Source organism: Leucopleurus acutus (assembly GCF_964270905.1).
Source record: "Leucopleurus acutus genome assembly, chromosome: X".
Classification (NCBI taxonomy): Eukaryota; Metazoa; Chordata; class Mammalia; order Artiodactyla; family Delphinidae; genus Leucopleurus; species Leucopleurus acutus.
This window is the reverse complement of record NC_139148.1, coordinates 57,833,629-57,855,303: the sequence shown is the minus strand read 5'-3', so window position 1 is coordinate 57,855,303 and position 21,675 is coordinate 57,833,629. Positions and strand designations below refer to the sequence as shown.

General features: G+C 37.7%; 1 protein-coding gene across 1 annotated transcript in view; it reads left to right on the top strand.

Moving 5' to 3' along the window:
• OPHN1 (oligophrenin 1) overlaps window positions 1-21,675 on the top strand; it is a gene marked incomplete at its 3' end in the record, with an annotated part of 592,087 nt that overhangs the window by 245,566 nt on the left and 324,846 nt on the right. The window contains exon 5 of the mRNA XM_082864786.1: window positions 3,999-4,070. Coding sequence (XP_082720912.1) covers window positions 3,999-4,070 — 72 coding nt within the window. The remainder of the gene's footprint in view (window positions 1-3,998; window positions 4,071-21,675) is intronic.

The following is a 21,675-nucleotide window of genomic DNA, read 5'->3' as shown; positions in this document are numbered from 1 at the left end:
ACAGCTTTCTATAATTTCTATAAAAAGAGGCCCAAAGAAGCTTTAGTAGAACATGAAGGAAGTTCATAGCCCTAGCATGTGACAACTGCAGATGTCTAGTCATTCTCATAATGAATTTTAAATTGTTGAAGAAACTATGGAGGGAATAAATGAAGAGGAGCATCCCCGCTTTTATTTCTTAAAAAGTACAGTGGGGGAGGTTGTAGTACCTCTGAAAGTGGCCTTTAAAAGTCTGGGTAACAGACTTTCTCTATGATTAATGATAAGAGGCTTGCCTAGATGCCTTTCTAACTCTGAAGGGGACTCTGTTGGCAATGGCAAGGTCTTTCTTTGAGGACTGCCAAGAATGACCTAAAACAGTGTACCCTCAATGCCTTCTTTTGGTAATTGGTTAACCATCAAAGATTCCTGAGCAATATTTCACTAATAGATTGAATGCCATCTCTATTTTAGTAAGTGGCCTATCTAGTTTGGTTTTATTCAATCAGAACCAGATTTTAGATAAACTCACTAATGTGTTTAGAATGTCACTTATGCTGGGGCTTCTACTGTGATATAGTAGGCAGGAGCTTTTGTCCTAGAGAGCTCACAAAATGAATGCAGTGATAAGAAAGGGAATAAAGGCCAAGTTTACTTAAAAGGGCTTTTCTGAGTAATTGTTAGATTTCTAAGGAGTTTAAAGGTAAAGCTGAATGGGAAAGAAAAAAGAGCCAATCCTCAGTGCGACATTTTCCTACATTTCTAGCTCTATGTTCTGGCAGAAATTAGTATAATAACCAATGAATGTTAAAGAGAGGAAAAGGTTCAGAGAATCTATTTGTGTTGTAGGAGACAGGGAGCAGTATTTCCAATGCAATTAAGGAAAACTCTCGACTCCAATTTAAGTGAACCATGTGCTACTTTTCTAGACTGGGACAGAGCCAAATGTAAAAATAGTAGCCTTATGAACTCTGTGAGAAGTTACTGGCACACTTACTTATGCAAGAAAATCCCCCGTGGAACATGAAAAACTGGCACCTGTACCATCCTTGGGGTGCCTGCATATGCAAGGGCTCAGCTGAATATCCATACAGAGGCTTGACACATATTACTCTCTTTAGAAGTGACATGTTCACTTCTTATTCAAAGACAAACTTCCTCAAGGTTTCCCAGTTGGCTACTTTTGTGTTATCTTCGTGAAACTGGAAATAGTTTTTCTAATTATCTATTGCTACATAACACCCTATTCCAAAACGTGGTGACTTAAACTATTTAATTTTATCTCATGATTTTGTGGGTCAGGAATTCATGCAGGGGTCAGCTCAGAGATTCTTCTGCTCTATGTGGTGGTATTCACCTTGGAGGTGGGGTGATATGGATGGTCCAAAATAGCTTCACTCACATATCTGGCACCTTAGTGAGATGACTGCAAGGCTGGGCTCAGCGGGTCTTTTGACAAGAATGTCTACATTTGGTCTCTCTAGCTTGGTAGTCCCAGGGTAGTCCAACTTTTTATATTGTGGCTCAGGGCTCATGAGGAGTGTTCCAAGGGAACCAGGTGGAAGTTACTGGCCTTTTATGACCTAGCCTGGGATGTCATGTAGTATCCCTTCTGCTGTACTGTGTTTGTTCAAAGCAGTAACAAACCCACTCATATTCAAGGTAGAGGGGATGGAGACCTTCCTTCTCAATGTGAGGAGTATCATAGAATTTGTGTCCATGTTTTAAAACTTCCACAATAGTAAAGAAGAAAAATTATTCCCTGTATGTAATCTATGACACCAATAACTTAGTTTATTTCCAGGTGGGTACACAAAGTTGATAGCACATAATTCACAATCCATGGAAATGTAGAGTGTATTGGGCAAAGGAGACAGGCTGGTACTTTTAGTAAGAGAATTATTGTTTTCAATCAAGGATAGTTACTGGTGTCTATTTTTGATATCATGGAGCTTTGATTGGGTGAGAGTTTGCCCATTTAGTTGAACGTTGAATCATACCTGGATAGAAAATAAGAGGTCCAAAGTGCCTGTAGGACTTGGATACAATATGTATTAATGCCTCAATTCGTGTTGCTTTTTGTTGGTAGTTTAAAAATTGCTTCTTACTCTGGAGAATACAGAACTGGTCAAAACTGGCTTTCTATTCTCTATTCTATTTTTGTCATAAAGACATATCTTGTCTTACTGACACTTTGTCTCTTCTGATAACGAAGCCAGTCCCTCATTTTCTTGTCTTGTAATGGATCAAAATTAAATTGCAGCTAATTCGTACCTCTGAAGAAACAAACCCCACTTGTTGCGTTGGATAGATGAAATCTCCCAAGAGGTTTACATGAAGACAAAGCTTTGTATGTCTCTACCTGCCCACTGTGCAAGGGATTCAATCTGGATATGATGTTTTTATATTTCCAACACCATATTAATGCCAATATTTTTAGTACCTGGACAGGCTGTTCCTGTCAGGTTCTGAACTTACAGTTAGGTTGTTAGAAGGCCTGGTCCAGTATTCTCTGTGATGCTGTAATACACTCCTAGTTCTGAGGGAAATGTTCTGGTTTTATGACACACCAGGGCAGGGCTGGAAACAATTTATACTGGGATTTTTCCTGATGCTATTCCTGCTATCTCATTTGCCTCCCATGAAATGATTTGCACTTGGTGCAATTGGCCTTTTCATGTATTTTCCCTTCCCTTTCTCTTCTCTTTCCCACATATACTTCAGGCTTCCTGTGTCTGTTTCTGGGCATGACCCTGGATATTTATCGATTAAAAACTCAGATCAGACTACCAGTAAAGTTACAGAGAAATGCCCCTAATGTTCCTTCTTTCATTTCCTCTCACAGCATTTGGTTTTTTTTAAGGAGGAAAAGTTTACTTTTTCAAATTAAAACTTGATCCACACCTCTCCAACTTTGGTATTAATGTTATCTCTGATTTTCACAGATTTTGATTTCCATGTACAGTTATATTAATTCCCAGACACATCATAAATATTGAAAGATTTGAAAGCATCAACTTAATCCCAATTTGCCATTATATTTTTAATGCAAGAATAAAGTTTTGGTGAGTAGTTAAGGAAATGAATCCAAATGTCTAATTATACCAATAGCTCCAACTTAAAACAAATTAAAAAGCTAGAACAGTGCTTTTAAAACTTGAGTGTACACACAAATTACCTAGGGCCCTTGTTAAAATAAGGATTCTTATTTGATAGGTCTGGGGTGGAGGCTGAGATTCTGCATTTCTAACAAGATCCCAGGTGATGCTGCTGCTGCTGGTTAGGGGGCCATATTTTGAGTAGCAAGGACCCAGAAGAGTTTTTGAAACCTTTGTTAATTTAAGCGAAATGTTCACTTTAACATTTCTTCAGAAACCAGTTTGCATAAAGCTAGGTCAGTTACTCAACTGCTCCAGGGTTAGGGAGTAATTCCCTCATTAAATCCAAGATGTCATTGATTGTTAGATGAGTCATTATTTTATGTGCTGCTAAGAAGGGAAAACACTGACAAACTATGATGCATGGTGATTTCAGAAATGTTAAAATATGAATCTTAGAATTCAAGAAATCGGATGGTTTCTCTGACTCCTTCCCAGTTTCCACAATGAGTGTTTACTCTGTGCTAGGTACTTTGTCTACAAGATAGGTGCTGTGATGATCCTATTTGACAAAGGTTTGGAGTGGCAAATTACCTTAAGTGGCACAGCTGGAATTTGAACCCTGGTCTCTATGACTGGAAAACCCACACTCTGATCTTCTCCCCCACAGGAAGGGCTCTTGTCCTTGAGAAAAATGCTCCCCTGTGCTATCTCCCATGGTATTCACTTAAGGTAATCGTCAAAGCATTTGATTTTAAAAGACCAATATGGGAAACACAGTAACAAAACTCAACAAACCAGCAAACTAGTTAACGTTTTGCAGGATGGTGTATTACAAGGAAATACCCTAGTAACAATGAATGTTGAATCTGAACCTTGCTAATCTACAAGTTATTTTGCGTGTTCTTTCTTTTTCTCTAGGTACACAATGCTAGTGATTTGCTGATCAAACCCCTGGAAAATTTCCGGAAGGAACAAATAGGCTTCACAAAGGTACATTTTCTCTACATGTATAAGATATTTTTTTATAGCAGTTGAGTAGTTGTTTGGGCTACCACCCTTCACTCTTCAGGGGTGAGGAGGATTCGTCTCTATAGGAAAACTCATTATCAAAAAATGTGAGACAATCTGGATTTGGCTCCTGACTCTGCTTCCAACTAGCTCTATAACTGTGGACAAGACATTTCTTGAGCTTCAGTTTCTCCATATGGAAAATGGGGAGCTTGATAAATAGCTATTATTTAAAGGTGACTTACCATGTGATGAGCCCCGGGCTAGGTGTTTTACGTTCATTCTCTAATCAAAACAACCCTGTGAGGTTCTGGTATTATCCGCATTTTACAAATCATGCAACTGAGGTTTGAACAAGATAAAGAACATGATTAAAGTTATAGCTATATAGTTAGTAATTAACAGTTGACAAGATTTAAACCTGGGAATCTATTTAGTATATATATATATATAGCTATACAAGCTATATAAAGAAAATAAAATTAACAACTCAGTTTCTCAGTCATGCTAGTCGCATTTCAAATGCTCAATGAGTCACATGTGGCTAGTGGCTACTGTATTGGACAGGGCAGCATTGTACCAGATAATGTCAGTTCCCATGGATCTCTCTGATTCCCCAGTGTCTCATGAAGGGGTATGAATAATTGTCAAGTTTATTCTTTACAACTAGGTGTAGGCCTATCTTGTAAGCTCCAATATGTATGTAACATGTGACCAAGACAGCCTACCAGAACTAAATGTAGGTTCTTGACCAAGCATCTGGCCCTTTTAGGACTAAGAACACACTGCACAGTGGTTATCATATGGAATACTTTGACAAGCATTTTGGATGAGGCTATGAAAGTAGCAAGTTATGAGAAGAAAGAGCAGACTAGTGGATGTGCTTTCCATTGCCTGGTATCATCAGTCAGGTTGACATGGCATTACGTGAGTAACTGGCATTCAAGCAAAGTGAGTTCTCTGGATAGGTCAGCAATTCTGGATTCCACTCAGTCCATCATTGAATACTTAATTGGGAAAATGTATAATTGAAGGAAAAAAGAGCCTTTAAAACCACAAGTGTGGTATGAAAATAATTAGCTACTTGTTAAGTGCCATGACAGTTGTTAACATAACACTGATTAAGTGGATGAAGAAGGACAGATGATGGGAAAACCCTTACATCTGGTTTTCTTTCATTCCTGGTGAGAATAGGAAAAATGAAAGTAAGAATATGCTGCAGTGGTTGACTTCATGTCATCTAAGGGAAAGGAAAAAAATTTCTGTTATGTAATTCCTATGTCCCATGCCTAGGCTGGGGATTTTACATATTCAGTCTTCCTTAATTCTTACAGTAAACCTGTGAGGTAGTATGTACATTATTCACTATCCCAATGAAGAAACTGAGCCTCAGAAAGGTGAAATTTCTATTAGTCTTTTTTTTAAAGTGGCTACATACAATATAATATTCCATTAACTAGCTGTGCCATAACCCATTTATGCATTTCTCAATTGTTGGTCATTTAGGTTTTTTCTGATTTTTTTTACTATCATAAAAAAATTGTAATGAACATCCTTTTACATACAGATTTTGAAACTTGTCTAATCATCTCCTTAAGATACATTCCTGAAGTGATATTGATGGATCACATGCATGTTTCTATTTTTGTTTTCAAAATGCACCGTTTAAAAAAATTTTTTTTATACAGCAGGTTCTTATTAGCTATTTCATACATGTTAGTATATGTATGTCAATCCCAATCTCCCAATTCATCCCCCTACATTCCCCCCTTTGTTTCCATACATTTGTTCTCTACATCTGTGTCTCTATTTCTGCCTTGCAATGTGGTTCATCTGTACCATTTCTCTAGATTCCATATATATGAGTTAATGTACGATATTTGTTTTTCTCCTTCTGAATTACTTCACTCTGTATGACTCTAGCTCCATCCACGTCTCTACAAATGACCCAATTTCGTTCCTATTTGTGGCTGAGTAATATTCCATTGTATATATTTACCAAAACTTCTTTATCCATTCATCTGTCAATGGGCATTTAGGTTGCTTCCATGACCTGGCTATTGTAAATAGTGCTGCAATGAACATTGGGGTGCATGTGTCTTTTTGAATTATGATTTTCTTGGGGTATATGCCCAGTAGTGGAATTGCTGGGTCATATGGTAATGCTATTTTTAGTTTTTCAAGGAACCTCCATACTGTTCTCCATAGGGGCTATATCAATTTACTTTCCCACCAACAATGCAAGAGGGTTCCCTTTTCTTCACACCTTCTCCAGCATTTGTTGTCTATAGATTTTCTGGTGATGCCCATTCTAACTGGTGTGAGGTGATACCTCATTGTACTTTTGATTTGTATTTCTCTAATAATTAGTGACGTTGAGCAGCTTTTCATGTGCCTCTTGGCCATCTGTATGTTTTCTTTGGACAAATGTCTATTTAGATCTTATATCCATTTTTGGATTGGGTTGTATGTTTCTTTACTATTGAGCTGTGTGAACTGTTTATATATTTTGGAGATTAATCCTTTGTTGATTTGTTTGCAAATATTATCTCCCATTCTGAAGGTTATCTTTTTGCCTTGTTTATAGTTTCCATTGCTGTGCAAAAGGTTTTAAGTTTCATTAGGTCCTATTTGTTTATATTTGTTTTTATTTCCATTACTCCAGGAGGTGGGTCAAAAAAGATCTTGCTGTGATTTATGTCCAAGAGTGTTCTTCCTATGTTTTCCTCTACGAGTTTTAAAGTGTCCGGTCTTATATTTAGGTCTTTAATCCATTTTGAGTTTATTTTTGTGTATGGTGTTAGGGAGTGTTCTAACTTAATTCTTTTCCATGTAGCTGTCCATTTTCCCAGCACCATTTATTGAAGAGACTGTCTTTTCTCCATTGTATATACTTGCCACCTTTGTCATAGATTATTTGACCATAGGTTTGTGGGTTTATCTCTGGGCTTTCTATCTTGTTCCATTGATCTATATTTCTATGTTTGTGCCAGTACCATATTGTCTTGATTACTGTAGCTTTGTAGTATAGTCTGAAGTCAGGGAGCCTGATTCCTCCAGCTCCGTTTTTTTCCCTAAAGATTGCTTTGGCTATTCGTGGTCTTTTGTGTCTCCATATAAATTTTAAGATTTTTTGTTCTAGTTCTGTAAAAAAATGCCATTGGTAATTTGATAGGGATTGCATTGAATCTGGAGATTGCTTTGGGTAGTATAGTCGTTTCTCAATATTGATTCTTCCAATCCAAGAACATGGTATTTCTCTCCATCTGTTTGTGTCATCTTTGATTTCTTTCATCAGTATCGTATAGTTTTCTGAGTGCAGGTCTTTTACCTCTTTAGGTATGTTTATTCCTAGGTATTTTATTCTTTTTGTTGCAATGGTGAATGGGATTGTTTCCTTAATGTCTCTTTCTGACCTTTTGTTGTTAGTGTATAGGAATGCAAGAGATTTCTGTGTATTAATTTTGTATCCTGCAACTTTACCAAATGCACTGATTAGCTCTAGTAGTTTTCTGGTGGCATCTTTAGGATTCTGTATGTATAGTGTCATGTCATCTCCAGTGACAGTTTTACTTCTTCTTTTCCAATTTGGATTCCTTTTATTTATCTTTTTTCTCTGACTGCTGTGGCTAAGACTTCCAAAACTATGTTGAATAATGGTCGCAAGAGTGGATATCCTTGTCTTGTTCCTGATCTTAGAGGAAACGCCTTCAGTTTTTCACCGTTGAGAATGATATTTGCTGTGGGTTTGTCGTATATGGCCTTTGTTATGTTGAGGAAGGTTTCCTTTATGCCCACTTTCTGGAGAGCTTTTATCATAAATGGGTGTTGAATGTTTTCAAAAGCTTTTTCTGCATATATTGAGATTATCATATGTTTTTTATGCTTCAATTTGTTATTATGGTGTATCACATTGATTGATTAGTGTATACTGAAGAATTCTTGCATCCCTGGGATAAATCTCAATTGAAATTTGTGTATGACCCTGTTTGCTAGTGTTTTGTTGAGGTTTTTGCATCTATATTCATCAGTGATACTGGTCTGTAATTTTTTCTTTTTTGCTGTATCTCTGTCTGGTTTTGGTATTAGGGGGATGGTGGCCTCGTAGAATCAGTTTGGGAGTGTTCCTTCCTCTGCAATTTTTTGGAAGAGTTTGAGAAGGATGGGTGTTAGCTCTTCTCTAAATGTTTGATTTAATTCACCTGTGAAGCCATCTGGTCCCAGACTTTTGTTTGTTGGAAGAGTTTTAATCACAGTTTCAGTTTCACTACTTGTGATTGGTCTGTTTATATTTTCTATTTCTTCCTGGTTCAGTCTTGGAAGGTTATATCTTTCTAAGAATTTTTCTGGTTCTTCCAGGTTGTCCATTTTATTGGAGTAGACTTGCTTGTAGTAGTCTCTTATGATGCTTTGTATTTCTGTGGTGTTTGTTGTAACTCCTACTTATTCATTTCTAATTTTATTGATTTGAGTCCTCTCCTTGTTTTTCTTGATGAGTCTGGCTAAAGGTTTATCAATTTTGTCTACCTTCTGAAAAAAAACAGCTTTTAGTTTTATTGGTCTTTGCTATTGTTTTCTTTGTTTCTATTTCATTTGTTTCTGCTGTGATCTTTATGATTTCTTTCTTTCTACTAACATTGGGTTTTGTTTGTTCTTCTTTCTCTAGTTCATTTAGGTGTAAGGTTAGATTGTTTGAGATTTTTTTTTCTTTCTTGAGGTAGGATTTTTTTGCTATCAACTTCCCTCTTAGAACTGCTTTTGCTGCATCCTGTAGGTTTTGGATCGTCGTGTTTTCATTGTCCTTTGTCTCTAGGTATATTTTGATTTCTTCAGTGATCTCTTGGTTATTTAGTAACCTATTGTTTAGCCTCTATGTGTTTGTGTTTTTTATGTTTTTTTCCCCTGTGATTGATTTCTAACCTCATAGAGTTGTGGTCGGAAAAGATGCTTGATACAATTTCAATTTTCTTAAATTTACTGAGGCTTGATTAGTGACCCAAGATGTGATCAATCCTGGATAATGTTCTGTGTGCATCTGAGAAGAAAGTGTAATCTGCTGTTTTCAGATGGAATGTCCTATAAGTATCAATTAAATAATCTGGTCTATTTTGTAATTTAAAGCTTGTGTTTCCTTATTAATTTTCTTTCTGGATGATCTGTCCATTGGTGTAAGTGAGGTGTTAAAAGTCCCCTAGTATTCTTGTGTTACTGTCAATTTCCTCTTTCATAGCTGTTAGCATTTGCCTTATGTATTGAGGTGCTCCTACGTTGGGTGCATATATATTTATAATTGTTATATCTTCTTCTTGTATTGATCCCTTGATCATTATGTAGTGTCCTTCCTTATCTTTTGTAACATTCTTTATTTTAAAGTCTCTTTTGTCTGGTATGATTATTGCTATTCCAGCTTTCTTGTGATATCCATTTGCACAGAATCTTTTTCCATCCCCTCACTTTCAGTCTGTATGGGTCCCTAGGTCTGAAGTGGGTCTCCTGTAGACAGCATATATACAGGTCTTGTTTTTGTATCCATTCAGCCAGTCTGTGTCTTTTGGTTGGCACATTTAATCCACTTACATTTAAGGCAATTATCGATGTGTATGTTCCTATCGCGTTTTTGTTAATTGTTCTGGGTTTGTTTTTGTAGGTCCTTTTCTTCTCTTGTGTTTCCCTCTTAGAGAAGTTCCTGTAGCATTTGTTGTAGAGCTGGTTTGGTGGTGCTGAATTCTCTTAGCTTTTGTTTGTCTGTAAAGCTTTTGATTTCTCTCTCGAATCTGAATGAGATCCTTGCCAGGTAGAACAATCTTAGCTGTAGGTTCTTCCCTTTCATCACTTTAAATATGTCATGCCATTCCCTTCTGGCTTTTAGAGTTTCTGCTGAAAAATGAACCGTTAACCTTATGGGAGTTCCCTTGTATATTATTTGTCATTTTTCCCTTGTTGCTTTCAGTAATTTTTCTTTGTCAAGTTTTGTCAATTTGATTACTATGTTTCTCGGTGTGTTTCTCTTTTGGTTTTTCCTGCCTGGGACTCTCTACATTTCCTGCACTTGGGTGGCTATTTCCTTTCCCATGTTAGGGAAGTTTTATATTATAATGTCTTCAAATATTTTCTCACGTCCTTTCTCCCTATCTTCTCCTTCTGGGACCCCTATAATGTAAATGTTGGTGCATTTAATGTTGTCCCAGTGGTCTCTTATGCTGTCTTTATTTATTTTTATTCTTTTTTCTTTATTCTGTTCCATGGCATGAATTCCACCATTCTGTCTTCCAGGTCACTTATCCATTCTTCTGCTTCTGTTATTCTGCTATGGATTCTTTCTAGTCTATTTTTCTTTTCAGTTATTGTATTGTTCGTCTCTGTTTGTTTGTTCTTTACTTCTTCTAGGTCTTTTTTAAACATTTCTTGCATCGTCTCGATCTTTGCCTCCATTCTATTTTCAAGGTCCTGGATCATGTTCACTATCATTATTCTGCATTCTTTTTCTGGAAGGTTACCTATCTCCACTTCATTTAGTTGTTTTTCTGGGATTGTATCATGTTCCCTCATCTGGTACATAGCCTTTTGACTTTTCATTTTGGCTATCTTTCTGTGAATGTTGTTTTCGTTCCACAGGCTGCAGGATTGTAGTTCTTCTTGCCTCTGCTGTCTTCCCTCTGGTAGATGAGGCTATCTAAGAGGCTTGTGCAGCTTCCTGATGGGAGGGACTGGTGGTGGGTAGAGCTGGGTGTTACTCTGGTGGGCAGAGCTCAGTAAAACTTTAATCTACTTGTCTGCTGATGGGTGAGGCTGGGTTCCCTCCCTGTTGGTTGTTTGGCCTGAGACAGCCCAGCACTGGAGGCTACAGGCTCCTTGGTAGGGCCATTGGCTGACTCGGTGAGGGCTCACATCAAGGAGCACCCCCAGAACCCCTGTTACCAGTTTCCTGTCCCTGTGGTGAACCGCAGCCATCCCCCGCCTCTGCAGGAGAACCGACAACACTAGCAGGTTGTTCTGGTTCAGTCTTCTGCTTCTTCCCTCTGGGTCCTGATGCACACACTACTTTGTGTGTGCCCTCCAAGAGTTGAGTCTCTGTTTCCCCCAGTCCTGTTGAAGTCCTGCAATCAAATCCCACTAACCTTCAAAGTCTGATTCTCTGGTAATTCCTCCTCCCGTTGCCTGACCCCCAGGTTTGCAAGGCTGATGTGGGGCTCAGAACCTTCACTCCAGTGGGTGGACTTCTGTGGTTTAATTGTTTTCCGGTTTGTGAGTCACCCACCCAGTGGTTATGGGATTCGATTTTCTTGTGACTTTGCCCCTCCTAACATCTCATTGCAGCTTCTCCTTTGTTTTTGCACGTGGGGAATCTTTTTTGGTGAGTTCCAGTGTCTTCCTGTCAATGATTGTTCAGCAGTTAGTTGTGATTCCGGTGCTCTTCCAAGAGGGAGTGAGCGCCTGTCCTTCTACTCCACCATCTTGAGCCAATCCCTCTTCCTATTGGTCTTTTTTCCTACTTCTCTAACAGTGGGACCATCCTGCACACCTATAAGGAAGGTAAACAGCTCAGTGTGAGAGTAGTTTTCAAGAAACTGTCTAGAATTCTCCCAGTTGTGAAATTTAAGGTAGTAGAAAAAGCACTGAGCTAAGTACTAGAAACTGTAGCTTCCAGTCTACCCCTGTATGTTATCAATTTATGGCCTCTTAGCTCCAACCATCTTCAATACCTGTTCTGTTAAAATGGACAGAAATCCTTTAAGCATCTCTCTTTTACTATAAGAAAGATATTAAGCATTCTCAGTAGAGGGTGCTGGAGGGATATTGCAGGAGGAGTGATTGTCCTGTAGTTTCTAGCTGCTGCATAGGTGGGTTGGTAGAGAGGGAGTGAGATATCCAGTGGGGCTCTGATCCAGCCATACACCCACAATACAGGGTCCCTCAATGACCTTGAAACCTCCACCTGGCCTGGTGATAACCTTTCTATAGGTCTTTCAATATATGTCTGTCCCTGAAGGCTTTTCCACTCATGCTATCCTCGAGCTTCCTTCTGTAGGACCCCCACATAGCCTACCTGCTGACTGAAGGTTTATAACAGAGGTGCTGCTCTCCGCTTCCTCTGCCACCCCCCATTACCGTCTGCTTGTGCTCTGGAAGGTTCCTACTGGCCCTGTGAAACTTTCCTGAAACCTAGAGTGTTCCCATCCTCTCTATCTGCTTCACTGGTTGCTGATTCTCTGCTTCCCACCCGCCCTCTGGACTTGCCTCCTGCTTACTTAGTGACTGTGGACTACCAGGCCAAAACAGCAAACTTCTCTGCTGTTCAGTGACTTCGATTATACCTTTTCCAATGAGATCTGAACCCCTTCCACATTTGTCCTTCTTTGAGTACCTTCCTTCAGCCTTAGGGTACCATATATAGTTTCCTTATATCTTATGGTTAGTTTATTTTAGTTTAATAATTTTATAGTTCAGTAATTCTTTATACTGGTTTCTACCTCTTGACTAGGCCTAGACTGATGCCCCAGACTGATACACTGCTGCTAGCTGGATCTGTGATTTTACTGGTATGTGCTTTGTTAGACCCTTACAAATATATGTTCTCATCTGAAGCCCCGGACAACCCTGTAAAGTACAGGTTATTATCCCTTGTTTAGAGATGAGGAAACTAAGGTTCAGTGACCTGTGGCGTCTAAGGTCACTCGACAAGGAAGTGACAGAGCTTGTATATGAATTCAGTTCTCCTGGTTATAAGTTTATGTCTCCTTTCAGTGTATGAGAGATAGCACTTCTCCCTGGGCCTCCGTTTTCTCATATGTACAATAAGAACAATGGACAAATAACTCATAATCTAATATTCTGTTTGAGATTCTAAAGGTACTTAACTAAATGTGCATCTATTGAGATGTACAAATTAGCTAGTCAGAATTTGGTGTGCCATAAATGTAAAATATGCAGTCAATTTTTAAAAATAAAATTTTATTGGAGTATAATTTACAATGCTGTGTTACTTTCTGCTATATAGTGAAATGAATCAGTTATACATATATATATCTCCACTCTTTTTTAGATTCTTTTCCCATATAGCTCATTAGAGAGTATTGAGTAGAGTTTCCTGTGCTATACAGTACATCCTTATTAGTTATCTATTTTATGTACACTAGTGTGCATATGTCAATCTCAATCTCCTAATTTGTCCCTCTCCCTCTTTCACCGGTGATAACCCTATGATTGTTTTCTACATCTGTAACTCTATTTCTGTTTTGTAAAAAAGTTAATTTGTACCATTTTTTTAATTCCACATATAAGAAATATCATGTATTTGTCCTTCTCTGTCTGACTTACTTCACTCAATATGACAGTCTCTGGGTCCATCTATGTTGCTGCAAATGGCATTATTTTGTGTTTGTTTTTTTTTTACAGCTGAGTTATATTCCATAGTATAAATGTACCACATCTTCTTTATCCATTTCTCTGTCAATGGACATTTAGGTTGCTTCCATGTCCTGGCTATTGTATATAGTGCTGCAGTGAACATCACAGTGCATGCATCTTTTCGAATTATGGTTTTCTCCGTGGATTTGCCTCAGAGTGGGATTGCTGGGTCGTATGGTAATTCTATTTTTAGTTTTTTAAGGAACCTCCATTAATGTTCACCATAGTGGCTGTACCAATTTACAACCCCGCCAACAGTGCAAGAGGGTTCCCTTTTCTCCACACCCTCTCCAGCATTTATTGTTAGTAGATTTTTTTGATGACCATTCTGGCCATTGTGTGGTGATACCTCACTGTAGATTTTATTTGCATTTCTCTAATAATTAGTGATGTTGAGCATTTTTCATATGCCATCTGTATGTCTTCTTTGGAGAAATGTCTAATTAGTTCTCTGGCCCATTTTCTGATGTGTGTTATTGTTTTTTTGATATTGAGCTGCATGAGCTGTTTGTATATTTTGGAGATTAATCCCTTCTCAGACGCTTCATTGGCAAATATTTTCTCCCATTCTGTGGGTTGTCTTTTTGTTTCGTTCATGTTTTCCTATTCTGTGCAAAATCTTTTGATTTTAATTAGGTCCCATTTGTTTATTTTTGTTTTTAATTTCATTATTCTATGAGGTGGGTCAAAAGATCTTGATGATTTATGTCATAGAGCAGGGGTCCCCAACCCCCGGGCCATGGAGCAGAAACTAGGTTTATTCCTAGGTATTTTATTATTTTTGTTACAATGGTAAATGGGATTGTTTCCTTAATTTATTTTTCTGATATTTCCTTGTTAGTGTATAGGATTGCAAGAGATTTCTGTGTATTAATTTTGTATCCTGCAGCTTTACTAAATTCATTGATGAGCTTTAGTAGTTGTCTGTTGGAATCTTTAGGATTTTCTATATATAGTATAATGCCATCTGCAAACAGTGACAGTTTTACTTCTTCTTTGTCAATTTGGATTCCTTTTATTTCCTTTTCTTCTCTGATTGCCATGGCTAGGGCTTCCAAAACTATGTTGAATAATAGTGGTGAAAGTGGGGACCCTTGTCTTGATCCTGATTTTAGAGGAAATACTTTGTTTTCACCACTGAGAATAATGTTTGCTGTGGGTTTGTCATATATAGCCTTTATTATGTTGAGGTTGGTTCCCTCTATGCCCACTTTCTGGAGAGTTTTTATCATAAATCAGTGTTGATGTGTGTCAACATCTTTTTCTGTATCTATTAACATGGTCATATGGTTTTTATTCTTTAATTTGTTAATATAGTATATCACATTGATTGATTTGCATATACTGAAGAATTCTTGCATCCCTGGGATAAGTCCCGCTTGGTCATGGTATATGATCCTTTCAAAATGTTGTTGATTCGATTTGCTAGTATTTTGGTGAGGATTTTTGGATCTATGTTCATCAGTGATACTGGCCCATAATATTCTTTTTATGTGATATCTCTGTCTGGTTTTGGTATCAGGGTGATGGTGTCCTTGTAGCATGAGCTTGGGAGTCTTCCTTGCTCTGCTATTTTTTTGGAATAGTTTCAGAAGTATAGGTGTTAACTCTTCTCTAAATGTTTGATAGACTTCGCCTAGAGTCCATTTGGTCCTGGACTTTTGTTTGTTGGAAGTTTTTAAATCACAGTTTCAATTTCAGTACTTGTGACTGATCTGTTCATATTTTCTATTTCTTCTTGATTCAGTCTTGGAAGGTTGTGCCTCTCTAAGAATTTGTTCATTTTTTCTAAGTTGTCCATTTCACTGGCATATATTTGCTTGTAGTTGTCTTTTAACATCCTTTGAATTTTTGTGGTGTCAGTTGTAACTTCTCCTTTTTCATTTCTATTTTTATTGATTTTAGTCCTCTCCCTTTTTTTCTTGATGAGTCTGGCTAAAAGTTTACCAATTTTTTTTATCTTCTCAGCAAACTAGATTTTAGTTTCATTGATCCTTGCTATTGTTGTCTTTGTCTCTATTTTATTTATTTCTGCTCTGAGCTTTGATTTATTTCCTTCTAATAACTTTTGGTTTTGTTTGTTCTTCTTTCTCCAGTTGCTTTAACTGTAAGGGCAGGATGTTTATTTGAGATTTTTCTTTTTTCCTGAGGTAAGATTTTATTGCTGTAAACTTCCCTCTAAGAACTGCTTTTGCTGTGTCTTATAGGTTTTGGATCATCATGTTTTCATTGTCATTTGCCTCTAGGTATTTTTTGAGTTCCTCTTTCAGTTCCTCAGTGATCCATTGGTTGTTTAGTATCATATTTTTTAGACTCCATATGTTTTTTTATAGTTATTTTTTTCCTGTAATTGATTTCTAATCTCATAGTATTGTGTTTGGAATGTACTCGGTTTTGAACATAGTATGAAAAATGTAAAATACCTCAGTATTTTATATTGATTACATGTTGAAATGAGACTATTTTCAAAATATTGGGTTAAATAAAATATATTATTAAGTTTGCCACAGAGTGCAGTGTTGGGGCTGGCAATGCAGTTGGTAAAAGTATTTTCTGAGTTAGAAGCGAGTGTAGAAAGTGACATTTTTTGAGTACACTGCAAGGGAGCACCATATGAGACCAAGAGGGGGTCTGCCCCAGGGGAGAGAAACTGGGCTTCTTTTATGTTCCATTCTGGTCACCCTTAGGTTAGTGATCCACCCATATGGTTGTTTGGGCTGCGTGTGTTGTATCTCAATTTTCCTGGAATGCCAACTGCTTTTGACTGCTGGTAATTTCACTTGCAGGGAGGGTGCTATTTTCTTATCTTGAAAGGACCTCCCCAGCCTAAGATGGCTGTTCTATTCTTAAGCTCCACAAGTTAATTTCACCTGTGTTTCCTTTTTTAATGTGACTACTAGAAATTTTAAAATTTATAGATGTGGTTTGCATTGTATTTCTATTTGATAGCACTGAACTAGTCAAAGTAGCTACCTTTGGTAGAGAGCTCCTGCCATTGCATAGGCTCTCTGGGTCTAAAATGAACCGGAGGCAGCATTTGAAGAAAATTATATATACATAGATATTAAATTAATTAAATTATTTAAAATATATAAAGTTCTTAGAACAGCACCTGGCAATAATAAGTGTTAAATAAGTGTTTCCTGTGGTCATCACTGTCGTCCTCTTCCTCCTCCTCATCATCGTTTTTACTGCCCGCAAAACAGGGAGAATAGAATATTCCTCATGAAATTATCCCATTGATGATGGATTTACTCTGATTTTAAAAATTCAGTAAAGAAATTTATGAATGAGGCAGAAAGAGAGGGGTAGGGGCAATGACTGTTTCCCAGATGACTACTGGTATATGGAGAGATTTCATGTCACTAGGTGTTTAGATCTCTGTCTGGCTCCGCAGGATGTGGTAGTTGTCTTTTTGTCATAGAAACAAACAAAAAAAAGATGTAGAATAAGAGTTCTGGGAGGTAAGAAGGGACACATTCTGAGTAAACTTATCCTGTTGTTCAGATGGGATTATCCTCTTCAAATTACACTGATGCTACAAACTCTTGAAATAATAAATGTCTTATGTGTAATTTGTGGAAAAGTGATGGGGCAGGCATGGTGGGGAGTGACTTTTGATACTCGATAATCTCCTGTTGCTCCTGTGTGGACAGATTTTGAGCTGCTGTTCAGGGATGGTTTTGGTGGCTTATGCAAGTTGCCCTGTTTGCAGAGTTCATTTACAGGCCAGTCACATCTGTTGTTAGTTCAACTTGGGTGATTAGGCCTCAGTAGACAGGATCTTTCAATAATATGAATCTCAGAAGGCTATTTTGTAACTCAGTCATTTCATAAAGACAACAGTTCCCATAAGATTAGCCAATCTGTGATACCTTGGGCACTAGCTTCTGTTATACAATAGCTTATAAGTGGCTGTCAGATGGTTCACTTTCCTAGCATGGAATCATGGCCAGGTGATGTCACAGGTATCATCTCTATCGGAGGTTTTTTCCCAGGGGGAAACTTTTGATTGGGGCTCCTAATTCTCTACTTCAGGCACAGCAGTTTTCTTTGGATCTGTTTTATATAGGGGATTTTTGGGGGTAATATTTCTTTTTAAACAGGACAATATTAGTTAAAAAGTTAGTAAACCACTTCTTTATGCTAAAACTTGATAGATCTCACTTTTCCAGTTAAATATGATTTGTCTTTCAACTTCTGTGTGGTAGTTTGGGTATTTATGCAATTAGGTGGGCATTTGTTTTCTTCTAATTTTAATGTGTAATATACAGTTTTATCAGACTACTATTTTACAGTGCTTAGCTTTTGAAAACGTAATGTTTGGTTTTTGCGTTCTGAAGATGGAAATTATATACAGCGTGCACACACATATATAATTTAAAGTGAAATAGTATTGTTGACTGAAAAAATGCACCACCTAAAAGTTGAGAATTATGTTTTTTTGATGGAATTTCTAAGGACTCAAGCCCGGGAGGCAACCTCTCAGATAGTTCCGAGAGACTGCTGTGAAGAGGTGAGGGATGAGCCAAGATATATAGGGGTTTTTGCAACAAAAATCAGGTAGTTGGAACATCAACAGATTACTGTTAATTAAAGAAAACTAGACATCTCAAGTTAATGAATTTAGCCCATGAATTTTTTGTGTATGGGAAGATGCAAGAGCCTGGGCTCATTGAAATCATTCCTTTGACATGCATCTTAACTATCTAGGGCCAGTATCCTGTTTTTCTCCATCCTGAAACCCCTCAAGGTACACAGTTGCTGGTGGATGCAGTGGCTGATGGCTGATGGCTTAATGGCAGGCATCCTGCCTGTTTCCATCCTGAGTTCCTTCAGGGCTCAACTTTGGGGTCAGCTGTAGTGGCTGATGGCTTGACAGCTGCAACAGCCTTTGTTTGCTGATATGGCAGGTGGCATTCTTAGTTCATAGTATGATAGGATCTGTAAAGAAACTCAGAAGTCTCCACTCTTTAACTCCTTCTCACAGGCATCTTTTTTTTCTTTTCAATTATGGTTTATAACAGTGTTTTATAGTTCCCAGTGCTATACAATAGGGTCTTGTTGTTTATCCATTCTATATATAATAGTTTGCATCTGCTAGTCCCAAACTCCCAATCCAGTTCTCCCCAACTACCCCTCCCCCCTTGGCAACTATAAGTCTGTTCTCTATGTCTTTGAGTCTATTTCTGTTTTGTATATAAGTTCATTTGTATCTTATTTTAAGATTCCACATATAAAGTGATATCATATGGTATTTGTCTTTCTCTGTCTCACTTCAATTAGTATAATAATCTCCATGTACATCCATGTTGTTGCAAATGGCATTATTTCATTATTTTTTATGGCCAAATAATACTCCAGTGTCTGTGTGTGTGTGTGTGTATATGTGTGTGTGTGTACTGCATCTTCTTTATCTCTTCATCTGTTGGTGGACAATTAGGTTATTTCCATGTCTTGGCTATTATAAATAGTGCTGCTATGAACTTAGGAGTGCATGTATCTTTTCAAATTATAGTTTTGTCCAGATATATGCCCAGGAGTGGGATTGCTGGCTAAAATGGCAACTATATTTTTAGTTTTTTGAGCACCCTCCATACCGTTCACCATAGTGGCTACACGAATTTACATTCCCACCAACAGTGTAGGAGGGTTCCCTTTTCTCTACAGCCTCTCCAGCAGTTGTTATTTGTAGCCTTTTTAATTATGGCCATTCTAACCAGGGTGAGGTGGTACCAAATTGTAGTTTTGTTTTGCATTTCTCAGAGGCATCTATTTTTAACCAGTTTTATTTGTATTCTTTAGTGGTTATTTTCCTATTTAAAAATATACTTGTATTGCTATTTCTTCATTTATCTAATTTAGAAATTACTTCTTCATGCTATGAATACAAGACAGCATTGTTCACACCTCTCTTTCCCTCCCTTTCTAATTTTTGGAGTAATTATAAAATCCTTTTACTTCTTCTGTTGCTTAACTCTGTTACTTTATTATTTTTCTAACATATTTATTGGAGTATAATTGCTTTACAATGTTGTGTTAGTATCTGTTGTATAACAAAGTGAATCAGCCATATGTATACATATACCCCATATCACCTCTGTCTTGCATCTCCATCCCACCCTCCCTATCCATCCCCTCTATGTCGTCAAAAAGCACCGACTGATCTCCCCATGTGATGCAGCTGTTTCCACTAGCTATCTATTTTACATTAGGTAGTGTATATATGTCAGTGCTACTCTCTCACTTCCTCCCAGCTTATCATTCCCCCTCCCTGTGTTCTCAAGTCCATTCTCTACAGCAACGTCTTTCTTCCTGTCCTGCCACTAGGTTCATCAGAATTTTTTTTTTTTTTAGATTCCATATATATGTGATAGCATATGGTATTTGTTTTTCCCTTTCTCACTTGTCTCTGTATGACAGACTCTAGGTCCATGCACCTCATGAAAAATACCTCAATTTTATTTCTTTTTATGGCTAATATCCAATTGTATATATGTGCCACATCTTCTTTATCCATTCATCTGTTGATATTCACTTAGGTTGCTTCCATGTCCTGGCTATTGTAAATAGTGCTGCAATGAACATTCTGGTACATGACTCTTTTTGAATTATGGTTTTCTCAGGGTATATGCCCAGTAGTGGGATTGCTGGGTCATATGGTCGTTTGATTTTTAGTTTTTTAAGGAGTTTCCATACTGTTCTCCATAGTGTCTGTATCCGTTTACATTCCCACCAACAGTGCAAGAGGCTTCCCTTTCTCCACACCCTCTCCAGCATTTATTGTTTGTAGATTTTTTGATGATGGCCATTCTGACCGGTGTGAGGTGATACCTCATTGTATTTTTTTTTTTTTTGGTGGTACGCAGGCCTCTCACTGTTGTGGCCTATCCCGTTGCAGAGCACAGGCTCTGGACGCGCAGGCTCAGTGGCCATAGCTCACGGGCCTAGCTGCTCCGTGGCATGTGGGATCTTCCCGGACCGGGGCACGAACCCATATCCCCTGCATCAGCAGGCAGACTCTCAATCACTGCGCCACCAGGGAAGCCCCCTCATTGTAGTTTTGATTTGAATTTCTCTAATGATTAGTGATGTTGAGCATCCTTTTATTTGTTTGTTGGCAATCTGTTTATCTTCTTTGGAGAAATGTCAGTTTAGATCCTCTGCCCATTTTTGGATTGGATTGTTTGTTTTTTTGATATTGAGCTGCATGAGCTGCTTGTATATTTTGGAGATTAATACTCTGTCAGTTGCTTCATTTGAAAATATTTTCTCCCATTCTGAGGGTTGTCTTTTGGTCTTGTTTATGGTTTCCTTTGCTGTGCAAAAGCTTTTAAGTTTCATTAGGTCCTATTTGTTTATTTTTGTTTTTATTTCCATTTCTCTAGGAAGTGATTCAAAAAGGATATTGCTGTGATTTATGTCAAAGAGTGTTCTTCTTATGTTTTCCTCTAAGAGTTTGGTAGTGTGTGGCCTTACATTTAGGTCTTTAATCCATTTTGAGTTTGTTTTTGTATATGGTGTTAGGAAGTGTTCTAATTTCGTTCTTTTCCATGTAACTGTCCAGTTTTGCCAGCACCACTAATTGAAGAGGCTGTCTTTGCTCCACTGTATATTCTTGCCTCCTTTATCAAAGATAAGGTGAATATATGTGTGTGGGTTTATCTCTGGGCCTTCTATCCTGTTCCATTGATCTATATATCTGTTTTTGTGCCAGTACCATACTGCCTTGATGACTGTAGCTTTGTAGTATAGACTCAAGTCTGGAAGCCTGATTCCTCTAGCTCAATTTTTTTCCCTCAAGATTGCTTTGGCTCTTCGGGGATTTGTGTTTCCATACAAATTGTGCATTTTTTTGTTCTACTTCTGTGAAAAATGCCCTTGGTAGTTTGATAAGGATTTCATTGAATCTGTAGATTGCTTTGGGTTGTATAGTCATTATGAAAACGTTGATTCTTCCAATCCAATTACATGGTATATCTCTCCATCACTTTGTATTATCTTTCATTTCTTTCATCAGTGTCTTATAGTTTTCTGCATACAGGTCTTTTGTCTCCTTAGGTAGGTTTATTCCTAGGTATTTTATTCTTTTTGTTGCAGTGGTAAGTGGGAGTGTTTCCTTAATTTCCCTTTCAGATTTTTCATCATTAGTGTATAGGAATGCAAAAGATTTCTGTGC